This window comes from Falco peregrinus, chromosome 8 (genome assembly GCF_023634155.1).
Source record: "Falco peregrinus isolate bFalPer1 chromosome 8, bFalPer1.pri, whole genome shotgun sequence".
Lineage (NCBI taxonomy): Eukaryota > Metazoa > Chordata > Aves > Falconiformes > Falconidae > Falco > Falco peregrinus.
Genome location: NC_073728.1, coordinates 7,614,782 through 7,628,158, shown reverse-complemented (window position 1 = coordinate 7,628,158; position 13,377 = coordinate 7,614,782). Strand labels below are relative to the sequence as shown.

At 41.0% G+C, this 13,377-nt stretch overlaps 1 protein-coding gene across 3 annotated transcripts in view; it reads left to right on the top strand.

Moving 5' to 3' along the window:
• Positions 1–13,377, top strand: part of TRAF3IP1 (TRAF3 interacting protein 1) — a 45,482-nt gene that overhangs the window by 20,535 nt on the left and 11,570 nt on the right. For all 3 annotated transcript variants that reach the window (XM_055812690.1, XM_055812688.1, XM_055812689.1), the window contains 6 exons: positions 1,165–1,263; positions 7,729–7,819; positions 8,589–8,672; positions 9,270–9,390; positions 9,552–9,588; positions 10,432–10,508. In XM_055812690.1, the coding sequence (XP_055668665.1) occupies positions 1,165–1,263; positions 7,729–7,819; positions 8,589–8,672; positions 9,270–9,390; positions 9,552–9,588; positions 10,432–10,508 (509 nt within the window). The remainder of the gene's footprint in view (positions 1–1,164; positions 1,264–7,728; positions 7,820–8,588; positions 8,673–9,269; positions 9,391–9,551; positions 9,589–10,431; positions 10,509–13,377) is intronic.

Below are 13,377 nucleotides of genomic sequence, written 5' to 3'. Positions count from 1 at the left end.
TCAAAACTGTTTCCTCATTTGTTCTGGTGGTAGAAATGTTACCTGAGGTGTCCTGGCTGTAGACAGGGGCCCTGTGAATCTGTTCTTTTGCATTACAATTGTTACCTGTTTGCAGATCAGGAGATTTGGAAGTGCTGGATTTGGTTCCTGGGCAGCACTTTGAGTGCCTCTGTTTTAAACACGCATGGTTTCTGTATCTGTAATATTGCCTATTTCTTAATTTATCCTGCTTCTGCTGCATTTTGAGGAGTGTGAGAATTGAACATATTACCCCAAGTGAAGGGGTGTGTGTGTGTATATATATATTTAATGATAAGACTAATGCTAAATATTCTACCCATTCTGTACATATCTGACAAACTGAATAGTTTAACATTTCTTGACCATCTGTGTTCAATGCAGAGGTATATTTTCAGGAATGATGTACAAATGGTGCTGAATCGTCTCTCCTTTGCATCTCTGTCCTGAATGTCTCTTCTACCCGAGCAGATAATTTAGAAATCAGATATATACCCGAATATTTCAACTTTCTTCCACTGTGTGTTACTTTGCTTTTGTCAACATCATCTTATTGCAGCTGGGGAAATTAAGATATTTGGTAGATGAAATGATCTCCCCCCACCCCCTGGAAAAAAACCCCTGTTTTAAGTAGCATCAGAAGTGAACAGCATTTGTGGACTAGGCTCTATTGCATTACCAGCAAGTTGTGGAGTTCAGCTACCAGAAATGAGCTTTTCTTGCTTGCAATTTCTTAATGGCTTTAGTATGAAATGTGTTTAAAGCTAAAGCCTTTGAAACAAACCGAAGTGCATTATGCATCCCAAGCAATATACAAAAGTTATTGTGTATTTTAGCAGCAACTTAGGCTTTATTAGATAAATATTGTATTCTTTCACCAGCTATCAGGCTAATAAATTATATCTGTAAATAGTTTCTGAATTGCAGAAGTTGGCTTTAGTTTGCAGTAATATAAGGAGTTCAATCCGCAGTTATGTAAAAAGTCTTTGTGAACTCTGAATGTTGTTTATTTACACTCAAATTGGTTTATTAAACCAGGATAGCCCTTAAATAAATAGTAAGTGTAACAGGTATTTGGCATGGCTTTTTATTTTAAATGGTTATTGTATCTTTGGTTTCATTTGACTATAAACTGTTTTGTTATAGGAACTGTGGAAATGAAGAGCATGGCAGATAGGATTTCAGAGGACAGTGGTGCTAAATTGCAAGAGAAAGCTGAAACAGGACTTGCAGTAAAACAGGAAGGTAAGGAGGATAAAAACTTGACTGCCTTGGAAAGTCTGACTTAAGTGCTTTGGGATTGAGCTTGAATCCATGCAGCTAAATGATTTAAGGACGGTGATTTACACTTAATCCAACTGCTGCCTTGTGTTTTAATCACATCCTGCGATTAATGTCCTGGTTTGGAAAATGGATGTTCCCTGATAAAAGTTACTTTTATTTTCTGTTTCTTTACCCTTATGCATGTTTTCAAAGACACGGTACTTACAGTGTCCCACGGAGAATGCAGGGCTGCTGTGCCTGAATCCCTGGGTGACTGGTGCTATGTAAGAACTGAGTCACTGCATGTTGCCTTTTTGTAAAAATATTTGAGAGTCTTAGTGTTTGCATTTTACAGGATTTCAGAGGAAAATTCCATCTCTGCATTCTTATTTCTCCATATTTTTTTTCGAGTTGTATATAGCTCCCAAGACATACATTGTTAATGAGGTATTTGTATCCAGCTACAATGTACATGGAGCCATAGAAGCAAAATGTAGGAGGAAGAACTGAGATTTAAGAAAAAAGCTACGTTTTTGTTTTCTCCAGATCCAGATGCTTGACCTAGTTGGGAGAGTTGACAGCACATATGTGGGAGGTCAAAGGCTGTTTCCCAGTCCACCTGTGTCCTTCAGGGCCTCATAGCTGTGTCAGTCTAATGAAATGTAGACAGTTGGCCAAGACATTTGTGTGACCTTACACAACTGAGAGAACTTCCATGCTAATTCCTTTTAATCCTTTGAAGCTGTCTTGTCTATTAGAGTGTATCTGTTATGGAATATAACTTTATATTCCTCTATTTATAATTTGAATGTATGTAAGGGAAGTACCCCCAGGTTCATTAATGATTTGGATTGGATTCTCAAGCGGTATAAGAACCAAATATTTATTGACTGTTCTTTATTTTTCAGCTTTATTCAATAAGATAGTGTAACACAGTAATGCATTGGTGAACCTTAATTTTCTGTAAGCATAAATAGTTATTCATGCATTTAATAGCTTTCACAGTTGGAATGTGAAATCAATTATGGCAGTCGATAAGAACAGTCATTGCAGGTAGCCAAGTTGGATGCTATTTTGAATAGTCATAAGTCAGTGATCACCTGTCCCTTCTTGCTGCGTTCATGTGTCTTTAACTGCAAGTGAAGATTTCCAAAGGAAGAATCATTTATAGGATATTAAAACTGTTGTTTACTGGCTGAAATAAACTTATTTTCCTGGCTCTTCTTGAGTATTATTTCTGCATTCTGCTTCAGTCTTATATTCTGTTTCTGAGCATTCAAGCTCTGAATCTTTCCATTGTGCGGGGTTTTTTTTTGGTGTGGTTTTTTTTTTCTTTCTTTGTAAATGAGGATTTGTTGCATATCAGTTGTTCTCCCATGGTGTCCTCCATTAGCTCTGCCTGTTGGGGACTGTTTCAACTGCCTAGTGCTTAATGATGGTGACAGTAGGGTTGAGTGTTTATGGGCAAGAAGGTGGTGGTGGCGGGGGCAACAAGGCAGATATCCTGGTGGGAGTCCGTTACAGACCACCCACCCAGGATGAAGAGACGGATGAAACATTCTACAAGCTGCTGGGAGATGTCTCATGATCGCTAGCCCTTGTTCTTGTGGGGGACCTCAATTTACTGGATGTCCGCTGGAAATACAACACAGCGGAGAAGAAACAGTCCTCGGAGGTTCCTGGAGCATGTGGAAGAGAACTCCCCGACCCAGGCGGTCAGTGTGCCAACCCGGGAGATGCCCCGCTGGACCTGCTGTTTACAGACAGGGAAGGGCTGATGGGCAGCGTGGTGGCTGGAGGATGTCTTGGGCATAGCAGGCATGAGATGAGTTCTTGATTCTCAGAAAAGTAAGGAAGGGGGGTCAGCTAGAGCTCAGGCTGGCCGCGGCCATAAAAGATAACAAAAAATGTTTTTACAAATACATTAGCAACAGAAGCAGGACCAAGGATAACCTGCATCCTTTATCGGATGTGGTGGGGAACATTGCCACAAAGTGTGAGAAAGAGGCTGAGGTACTTAATGCTTTCTTTGCCCCTCAGCTGGAAGACAGGGATGAGGAGCAGAATGAAGCCCCCCCAGCCCAGGAGGACATGGCAGTGACCTGCTGCTCCACCTGAACACACACAAGTCTATGGGGCCAGGTGGGATGCACTGAGGGAGCTGGCAGAGGAGCTCACCAAGCCGCTCTCCATCATTTGTCAACAGCCCTGGCGAGCCAGGGAGGTCCCAGCCGACTGGAGCCTCAGCTGCGTGCTCATGCCCTCCTGCCGTTACGGGGGTACCACTGTCTTTAGACACGTGCACATAAATGCACTCACTGTGGCAAGAAGGGAGGATAGCTGTATGTTGTGGTCACTCTAGAAGTGTGGGACTGTATGAGGCTTTTTCTGATACTGATGATTATGTAAAATTTTCCTGAGCCTTTTAAAATTCTATAATGAGCTTTTTTGGGCATTTCCTTGGTGCAGTTTATCTTCTCACAGTTTTTGTAATTATGTTAAGATGCGCTTCTCTGTGGAGGAGTAATGACAGGCCCCTTTCTAAAGTTTATCTCAGAGTAACCTTAAGACGTTGTCACTCATTCAGCTGAGCTGTCACAGCCACCTACCACCCATCCGCAGAGAACTGGCGTATATGTAAAACCTGAACGTCCTTTCCACTGGCTTGGCACGGGGGCTGGGAGGGCAGCATCTCAAACAGCCGTGCGGATCCAGCTCTTCAGGCAGCGCGGGAATGCGTGTGCTAACGGGAGGGAGCGGGACGTTGAAGGCAGGAGTGCTCATGTGGTGTCAGTGCCACTTCACCCTCGCAGAAGGGTTTAGGAAACTACTGAAACTCTGTTTAGTTTGTCACTGCATCCCATCCTGGAAATTGGTCCTTGCAAGATGCTTAGGCACTGTCTTGTTTGCTTCTGTAGCTGGTCCATGGTAGGTTTTGGTTGGCTAATTGTGCATTAGATTTATACTCCAGTGGAATTAAATGGAAACTGAGCATTGAAACTACTTGAAAATCACAGTTGCTGCCCTTCCGTAACTCCAAACCTACCTTTGGAGTAGGTTAGTCAGAAAAGAGCTAGAGATATTTCTTCCACAAGGTTTTCAAGGGTTTAGGGGGTACTTGGGACTACTTAAAAAAAAAAAGTATTGCATTCTGTGAACTGCTTCTGAATTTCTGGACGGGGTAGACTCCTTTGAGGGGTGAGCAGTCCCTGTGCTTTCCTACTTCAAAGTAGATTGTCATGGCTTTGCCTCTCAAATCTGTTGCACAGGTTTATAGAATTCACCTTTTACACATCTCATTTAACTTTCAGGAGTGTCTACTCAGCTGTTATGTCAAGGCAAACATTTTGAACCTCCAGTGTCTTTTGACTTTAAAGAAAAGTTTTGTGTCTGAGTGTGTTCAGCTTAGTGACAAGAAGATTGATGTCTTTAGCACGGAAGTGTGAGTTTGTTGGAAATGCTCCCTAATGTGCTTGTCCCTGTTCTCCCAGCTCGAGTAGTAGCTCCTAAGTAAGAAGCTGGCTGTAGTTGTCAGCTTCATGCCTAACTTGCTCAGATGATTGTTGAAAAATGGATGTATGTATTTGTTATTTCCAGGTGAATTTGCCGGTGTCTCGGAAACATTACAGTGAGAGCACTGAACATACCAAAGATAGTTAAAAACTTCTAATAGAAAACCCAGTGCTTTTTAATAAATAAAGCACTTCTCTGCTTGAGAGCCTTTTTGCTTTTATGCTATGTATTAAAGAACTTTTAAACTGTAACAAAATATAATCAAGTTGTGTTTGAATACTTTGATTAGACTTTATCCAAGTATTTCTATTTAAGAGAGTATCAAAAAGCCATCTATGAAAGTGCTTCGGGTTAAGTTTTTTAAAAAAGAAGTGTCATAGTTTCTGAGCACTTTATTGGGTTCTAACTTGAGTATAAGCAGAACCTGTGGGGAATTTTTTGAGATATATTACAGGTAATTATTGCATCAACCAGATTAATAAAAGGTACACTTTCCCTTGTCTTAATGTCAGCACATTACTTTGTTTCCCTCCTCCTATTGTTGCGTTTCTAGCTTCTGTTCATGCTAAAAGTGATCCACCAAACCTTTCCTCGAATAACTGGATAATTAGGACAGTAATTGTGAATCTGGAAATCTGCTGTATCGGAGGTCCCTTCGATACATCTCTTAGTTTGCTCTGTGCAGGTGCCACAGCACTGTGCTGTGATGCTGTCGTTGCTCTGTCCCCACTGGTGCTGTGGGGCTGGGATGAACCAGGGAAGTGAGATTTTTTTGAGGTGCTCATTTTTTCACACAGAGTAGATGAATGCTTGGGGGACTCCTTGCAACTACTGATTATCTTGTGGGCAGCTGTTCCGTCAGCGTGGTGCACATCGGGACATAGTGAGAGCAGAAAATCAGCCGAGACCTTGATTATGGCTGATAACTGTTCCAAAAGCTAAATGCCTTCAGCAGGCGTCCCTCCTTGCTTAATGGTAGCTCTTTCTTTGAAAACACAAACAGTGGTTCTTGCAGGTGTTGTTTCCTGGGAGCTGGGTGGATATGAAGGCAAGGGAGGACTGTGCATCCCATAAACCTGCAGAAACCTGCTGTGCCAAAGGTCAGTGATGGCTTTCCAGTGTGAGAAGTGAAGCTGTACTATTGACAGACTGAATGTAACACAAAAACTTAAAAATCCTGGATGTGCTCACGCCTCTCCCCAGCCCATCTGCGTAAGGGCTGCCGAAGAGTGCTTAGTTGAGTCTGGGTACCCAGCACACCCACGGTCACCAGTGGGCTGTTTTGGCTCCTGTGATTGCATATGTGGGCTCCAAGTAGAGTCTTTATGCAAAATCAAATGATTTAAGAACGAGCAGACCTCTAGTTTTTATTTCTCTGTACTTCTGGAATCTCCATCATGTGGGAAAATGCCTTTCACTGTCTGGAAGGAGAATTTTGAAATCTCTTATCGCATCCGTGGGGCAGGGATGCTAAATCAGGTACCCAGGGAATCACAAGAAGCTCCTGGTACAGCCAGCGACAGAGCACAGCTTTCGGGCCTGGCTTGGACTTACCATGGGGATGCTCCAGCTGGTGTCCCAACCATTGTAGGGCTGGTTGATGGCTGGTGGTTGTTCCTGTACCAGGAAGACTGAGGGAGAGCTTCACCCAGCACTTAGGGTTGTTAAGTGTATTTACCTGGCTTCCTTACGTTCTCCGGTGGACCATATGTAAAACAAACACCCTGTATAAAAACACAGCATATGTACTGGTCAGTAGCCTTAAATGAGAAGGATGGCTGTTCAGAGAATATGCACAAACCCATTGGGAAAGTGGAATGCAACTGGGAAGGATACAAGCATTTCTTTGCCTAAATTTGGGCTGGTAGAAGCCCAGCTGCCTTGGCCTTTTTTCTGTCAATGGTGCCATTTGTTGGTGATTTCGGAGAAGGACGCTGCAGTGGGCCATAGCGTTAGAGCAGCCCTTTGTGTGTGTGCCATTACATGGGAGAAATGCTGACTGACAGGTTACTCATCTGAGCAAGCTTTCTAGATGGAATCCAAAACCACTGAATGCTTTTTACCTACCAAAGCGATTTGTAGAAATGCTAAAGCAGAAAGTGGTGAGTGATTTCCGTAATTCTGCACAGTTAGATTGTCAAGGCAAAGACGTCATGCATCTTGTTCTCTGCCATTACAGAGAACGGTCGACCTGAGCTTGGCAGGTGTGTGTTCCTGCTGTTGACTGGACTGGACTGGTCAGAGTAACTCGGTGGGAAACCTATCAACTGGGAAGGTGTGGTTAAACTGGTTCTGTCTGAGTTAAATTGCAAATGGGGTCAACCCTATGGAGAGCATAACTGGTGGGTTACAGAAGAAGCCCTTATCCTTAAATCATCTAATCCTTGATTTTGAAAGGATGGACAGGTGAAGGTCAGCCCGTCCAAACCCCTGCTCAAATCTGGGTCAACTAAGAATACCGGTAGAGGAAAATGAGTTGTTAAGGTAAACAAAAGAAAGGTTTAAAAAAACCAACACAGCACAGACAATATAGGTTTTTTAATATGGTTTTTCCTGTTACAATTTTGTATAACGAGGAACTTGAAATATTGCAAATGTTACCATGCAACTATGAAAGATTTGAGATGATCTCATTTTCATAGATGAGGGAAATTCATAAGATTAAGAAGCAAATAAAAAATAGAACCATTTTACATGCTTTTTCAGTGTCCCTTTTGAATTGTGAATGCCTCAAGGTGTTTAAAAACTGGAATTTCACAAGATATTAACTTCAATAAAAGCTTATAGAATTTTATTTTTAATTTTAAGTTTGTCATGTGATGTTATTTCATGAGCACATGTTCAATTATAGTGCTGATAAGATTCAAAATACTGTCAAAAGTTAGACTTGCCTTGCCCTGCTAAGCCATAATTTATGTTTGTTTTGTTTGATAGAAGGAGAAACAGAGAATGTAGCTGCTGAAAAGCCTGCAGTATCTGAAAACGGTGAAGTGCTTAATGATATTCCACCTCAGCCTATCCAAAGGTTTGTTCCTGTCCTTTATTCTGTTTGAATCAAACTGTGATGTGTCTAGAGGTAATACAGTCAGGCCATTTGAAAAGAGTAAGGAAACTTGGAGCAGTATGCTTCTTCTAGTGGTACCAGATAATAAATACTATCCCACGTATGGTTCCCCTTTATTCACTTTCATTTCCTTCTATAAAGAAAACTTGAACATAGTGAAATGTTTTGGACTTACTTTCTTAATCCATAAAGTGCTTCGATGTAATGTTATTAAAATATCAGGGACGTGTGGAGAGTAATGAGAAGAAGGTTGCATTACATATGTGCATTTCATAAGCATGGTGTTACGGATAAGATGAACTTGCCCTTTGAATCCCCATTTAGTTTTTCATTGCCCAGGGAAGGCTTCTGTAATTGCATCACTTGTGAAAATATTTTTTTTTTCAGTTTACATTGCAGTGTGTGCTATTACTGCTAAATTTATTATTAATGATAAATAACTGTGCTGCATACGTGTTATTTTTTTTAGTGAGACAAATCAAGATATGGATTTACACGGAATCATAGTGTTTTTTTGTTTTAGGACACTAATTTTCTAGATTTTCATAGACTCCTAGGACAGCAAATATTGTGATAATCACTATTGCAATTGAATTGCACATTGGGGATGTCTTCAGTGTTGTTATTGACTGATTTACTTAGCTCACGTGTGTGTACATGTCTGCTCCTTTGGAGGACACGTGAGGCTTCCTTTTATAGTATACATGAAAAAGCCTCTTTGTTATTGCAGACGTATTCCCCGTCCTAGCAGTGCCCGACCAGCACCGCCCCGAGTAAAACGTCAAGAAAGTGTGGAGGCCTTGCTTCCGGAAAGGTGAGGAATGTGGGAGATGCGGAGCAGATGTTTCTAGCTCTTGTGCCATGCTGTTCTCAGGTCTTCTGTGCCTCACCTGCCGCTGAGCGGCTTTAAGACTGTTGACCTCACTGCTCATTGCTTCAGCCTGGAAAAGTCAAGCCTGTTTGATTGTTTCTGCAAGTCCAGTGTGTTATCTAAAAGTTACGGTTGGTAGCCATATCTGGAAGTTCAAAAATGTGACTTGACTTTTTTGCCTTTGGGAGCTCTGAAACAAATAAACGTAGAACAGTAAACATACAGTGAATAGCTGGTGTCCAAAAACGGCTGAAACAGCCATTTGAAACTATGAACAAAATGGCTTACTTGATCTCTGATAAGGGCCAGTCACTGAAGTAGTATGTTTAGAAGGAAAATAAAGATCCTTTTGCGAGAGAAGGATGGCTAACTGTTTTCAGAGTTGGGCAGTGAATGGAAATGACAGAATTTGATGTGCTTTTAGTTGGTGCTGCTTTATTTTATGGAAGGAAGGATACTGTTGTCTCTTCTATTCTGGATAGATTTTAATAGGTTTGGATGGATCTTAATAGGTTTTCGTTTTTATTATGTCTCTTACAGGAGTGGTAGCGGTAAAATGGTCGCAAGCGTGATCATAGACCAGCAGATTTCCGATGATGATGATGACCAGTTTGTGGTGGAGGCAGCACCGCTGCTGCCAGAAATGCCAGATATGGAAATGGTCTGTTCATGTTACAAATTTATAGAACCTTTTTCCATAGTTTGTTTGTAATTTACTTGTTTAAGTAGCTTCTGGCTGAAAATTTTTGAATAGTTGTTTTGAATAGTATGTTATAGCAATGCCAGCGTTTTGCAACTAAAGATGTTTTCCTGCATCTGTAGGAGCCAGAAGTGGAGCTGGTTGAGGATCAAAAGCATGGTATGTTTGCTTTTATATACATTTATATATCCATAGAATAAAACCATGGGTTTAAACCAAATGCTGAACACTTAAAATGCTGAATAAAGCAGAAAAATACCTCCTGAGGGTAGGAGCTTGCAGCTTTTGCAAGAAAAACAGAAATTATTTATCAAATGTAGTCTTGTTTACTTGTGCAGCTGGATTTACACTGATGTTAAGTACAGATTTTCTATAAATCTTTAATGTCAGCAGGATTTAAAATTCTGCATAAAACTCATAAATTAAAGTTTCTTACAGTGTCAGGTACAGCTTGTCAGCTTTGACACATGAGATGGGATTGGCTGTTCAAGGCAAGTTATAGAAAAGCTTTTAGAAAAATTGATGGACCAGTTCTCAACGGCATTTATGCTTATTTGTGACCTCAGATCACTGATTCAGGGGCCTCCATTATGGTTGCACTGGATGTGGCTTAGGCAGATACACTTTGCATCCAAAAATTCCTCACAAAGGAATATCTATCTATATACCTACCATGCAGTTCCTGAATTCTTCCAAAGAGGGGTGCAAAGGAAAAGCCTTTGTGTTAATACAGCTCAGAGACCTGGTTCTCTACCAGGAATTGTTCAGTAACTGATATTGATGATACAGTTTGGTTTAGAGGATGTTGGAGAAAAAAGATCGAATAACAAATACCTTCTATCTCAATAATTAAAATACATAATAAAAAGCTGTTCATATTGCTCTAAAAATTGTTTACATTAAAAAAAAAATTAAGCAGTTGGTTTTGATTTTATTGTCTGAATGTTTAAAACAACATTTTAGTGCCAACCAATGCTGAGAATTATACTGATTTTCCAACAGGTGGGCTTGTAAAAAGAATCCTAGAAACGAAGAAAGATTATGAGGCATCACAGAAATCGTCAAAGACAACAGAGAGGGTAAGATGGTAATGGCCTTCAAAGAACTGTGACTATTAAATATTTTAATCAAGACCTTTTTCTATGGCTCAAATGTGGGTTTTTTTTTCTATTTATGATCAAGATTTCCTCCTTGATGTGTTATGCTGCTTTTGTTCTCCATTAGTCTGTCAGATGTCTTAAGGTTGTCTGAGCCAGTTCCTTAATATGAGATTTCAATGCTTGCTTTAGGGGACCCTGAAAGCGGCTGCACAGAAGGCGCCGGCTCGACAGAAGGGCTTGCTGAGTACATGGTAGAATTTTGGGGAGGGCGAGGGAAGAATGACATGTTGAAAGATTATTTTTTTTCTCTTGAAATCAATGAAGTGGCTGCTGCTATTAATTCTGACGGTAAAGGAATGATGGACTTGGCAGTGCTGGGTTAACGGTTGGAGTTTATGATCTTAAAGGTCTTTTCCACCCTAAATGATTCTGTGATTCTGTGTTGTTACTTTCTCTGTACAGTACGCTCTTTCACAAAAATTTTGTGGTTTGAAGGGCTTTTTTTTTTAGTATTTTAGTACAATTTTTCAGGGAGCCTTCTTTAGCCTATTCTTTTGTTTTCCAGAACAAAGTCTGCTGATTTCAGCCTTGCCCTAGATGTAGTAGGACATGCTGTGCGTTTGCACAGCTGCACCATTATTGTTTCAATTTTACTTGTGTTCTGGGCATTTGAAGAGCAGTATCCTATTGCCCAGCAGTCATTATCATTGTCTAAAAAAAAAAAAAAAAGGATCTCTGGTACAGTTAACCGTGTAATGTATGTCTATATTTTGTTTCACTAGTAACATCCTAGCTTACCCCAGCATTCAGGTCTGAATCTATGAAATGATTTGATTTGATTTTTTTTCCACAATCAGTAGTTAGGAGTGGGGAAGAAATTTTGCTTGTAGCTGGGTTTCCTTGTTGATTTTTGTTGTTTTGATCACTTGCAGAAGGTCTAGAAAGGGTCTAGCAGTGATCAAAAACCCAAAGCAAAAAGTTTACCCCCCTAGTTTCAGTGTCTTTCTGTCACAGCTGGAGAGGTCTTGTTTTTTCACAGCCCTGCAGAGCTCATGTTACAAGAAGCAGCAAAAGGCAGAGCATTTAGATGGGCTTTTCTGATCCACTGGCCCTTTGTAAAGTTTCTAAATCACTAAGCTAGTTTGATGCGCTGGTGAGGAGGCACTGAGGAATGCATTGCAGGGTGCTGTTATAAAAATACAGGCAGGTATGCAATGTTTTGGAAAGGCGAGTGCTTTTCATGGACTCTTAGATCTTCAATTCCAATTGCATCATATTTTTTTTTTTAAATGTTCATTCAGTATTGTAGTTTTTTATTACCAATTTCCTTTTTCAGGAATGATCTATAATTTGTCATTCTGTTTTAAGATGCTGCAACTCAGACCTAGAGAGTGCAGCTTTTCACAGAGCATCAAGCTCTTTCAAAAAGCTGTTGGAAATCAGTGATTTCTGAAGCATTGACCACTTGACTGCCTCTTTTGGCTTTATCAGCTATAGTAATTTGGGAACGAGTAATGATATTATGATAGGTTATGAGCAAAGTGTACAGCAGAAAAAAAAAGGTCGCTGAGGGGCTAAAACCATGGTAGACAGTAGAATGTTTTTAAAAAATGGCCCTTCCTAGAACTTGTATAACTTTTGTTGCAGATTGTAGAGGTGGTTACAAAGGGACACGGTGTTAAATTTTGGGAGGGTAAAATCAACAGTTCTCTCTTCTTGAACAGAGATACCTCCATATGCTTTCATGTCCAGGGGTAACGGGTTATGCTGCTACACATCCCGCTTTTCATTTCTTCCCCAGCTCACTGAGAAAGTTGGGATGGCAGATCAGACTCCAGGGGGAGTATCTCCCTCCCTGAAGTTTGGGACTGTCTGAGCTACAGGCCTCCTCGCCTGGAAGAAAACTCCTTTCATGTATTGCAGAGGCTGAGGTTAATGAAGAAAATGAATCCTTAAAACAGGAAAGCACCTTTAGTTTCCTGCTCATAAACGGTTATGAGTAGTTACAGCTTTATCCAACTTGCTGAATTACCGTTTCTTATAAACGTGCAGCTCGTAGCGTCTGTGTGCTGATCACCGAAACACGGCTGGCTATGGCCAATGAATACGTCTGATGTGAAAATGTGCCTTTTTGAATAAGTTCTGTCATTACCTAACTGGTTGGAGCAACGAAGGGGTAAAAGTTGCCGTTGCTGTTTATGCAGTAGCTCTAAAGCTGGTTGCTGGAGTGGTGTTGAGCTGGCACCGGTGCGGTGGCGCGATCCAGCTGCTCCTGTTCCTGGTTTTATTACTAGGTGGTGCTGTTGGACCAGCAGTCTCGAGACCAAGTTTGGGAGCAGCATTAGCAGTTCATTTATTAACGTCTTCCACCGGTACATGATTGCGCTGTAGGCTGTGCTGGTTGGTGGTGTGACCTGTCAGCTTACGCACTGGGCATAGAAAGGGACAGTGGGGAAGGGTTTACAAAATTGCATAGGTTTCATGCTCGGGAAGCTTCCTCTGGTGTCGGTGCTAAATTTTCTGGGGTTTTTGTTCTGAATAAGAGCAATTAAAACTATTCCCTTTTAACCCCTTAGATTTTTGTAAATGCACGTGGACAATGGTGTCCTTCTACAATAACCATTTAGTCCTGTCGCCTGTTTTCAGTCTCTAAAACATTCATTCAGTCCTTGTTTGTCTTTTGTTGGATCTTTTGAAGCACTGATCTGCGTTAGCAGCACTGATAATAGACAACTAATTCTGGAAAAAAACGTGCTGACTTCCTAGTCCATCACGTGAAAACTTGCATACAATGCTAAGCTCCTGGAATATCATCTGATCTCATATCCAAGCAGCTGGCTGCTACTGC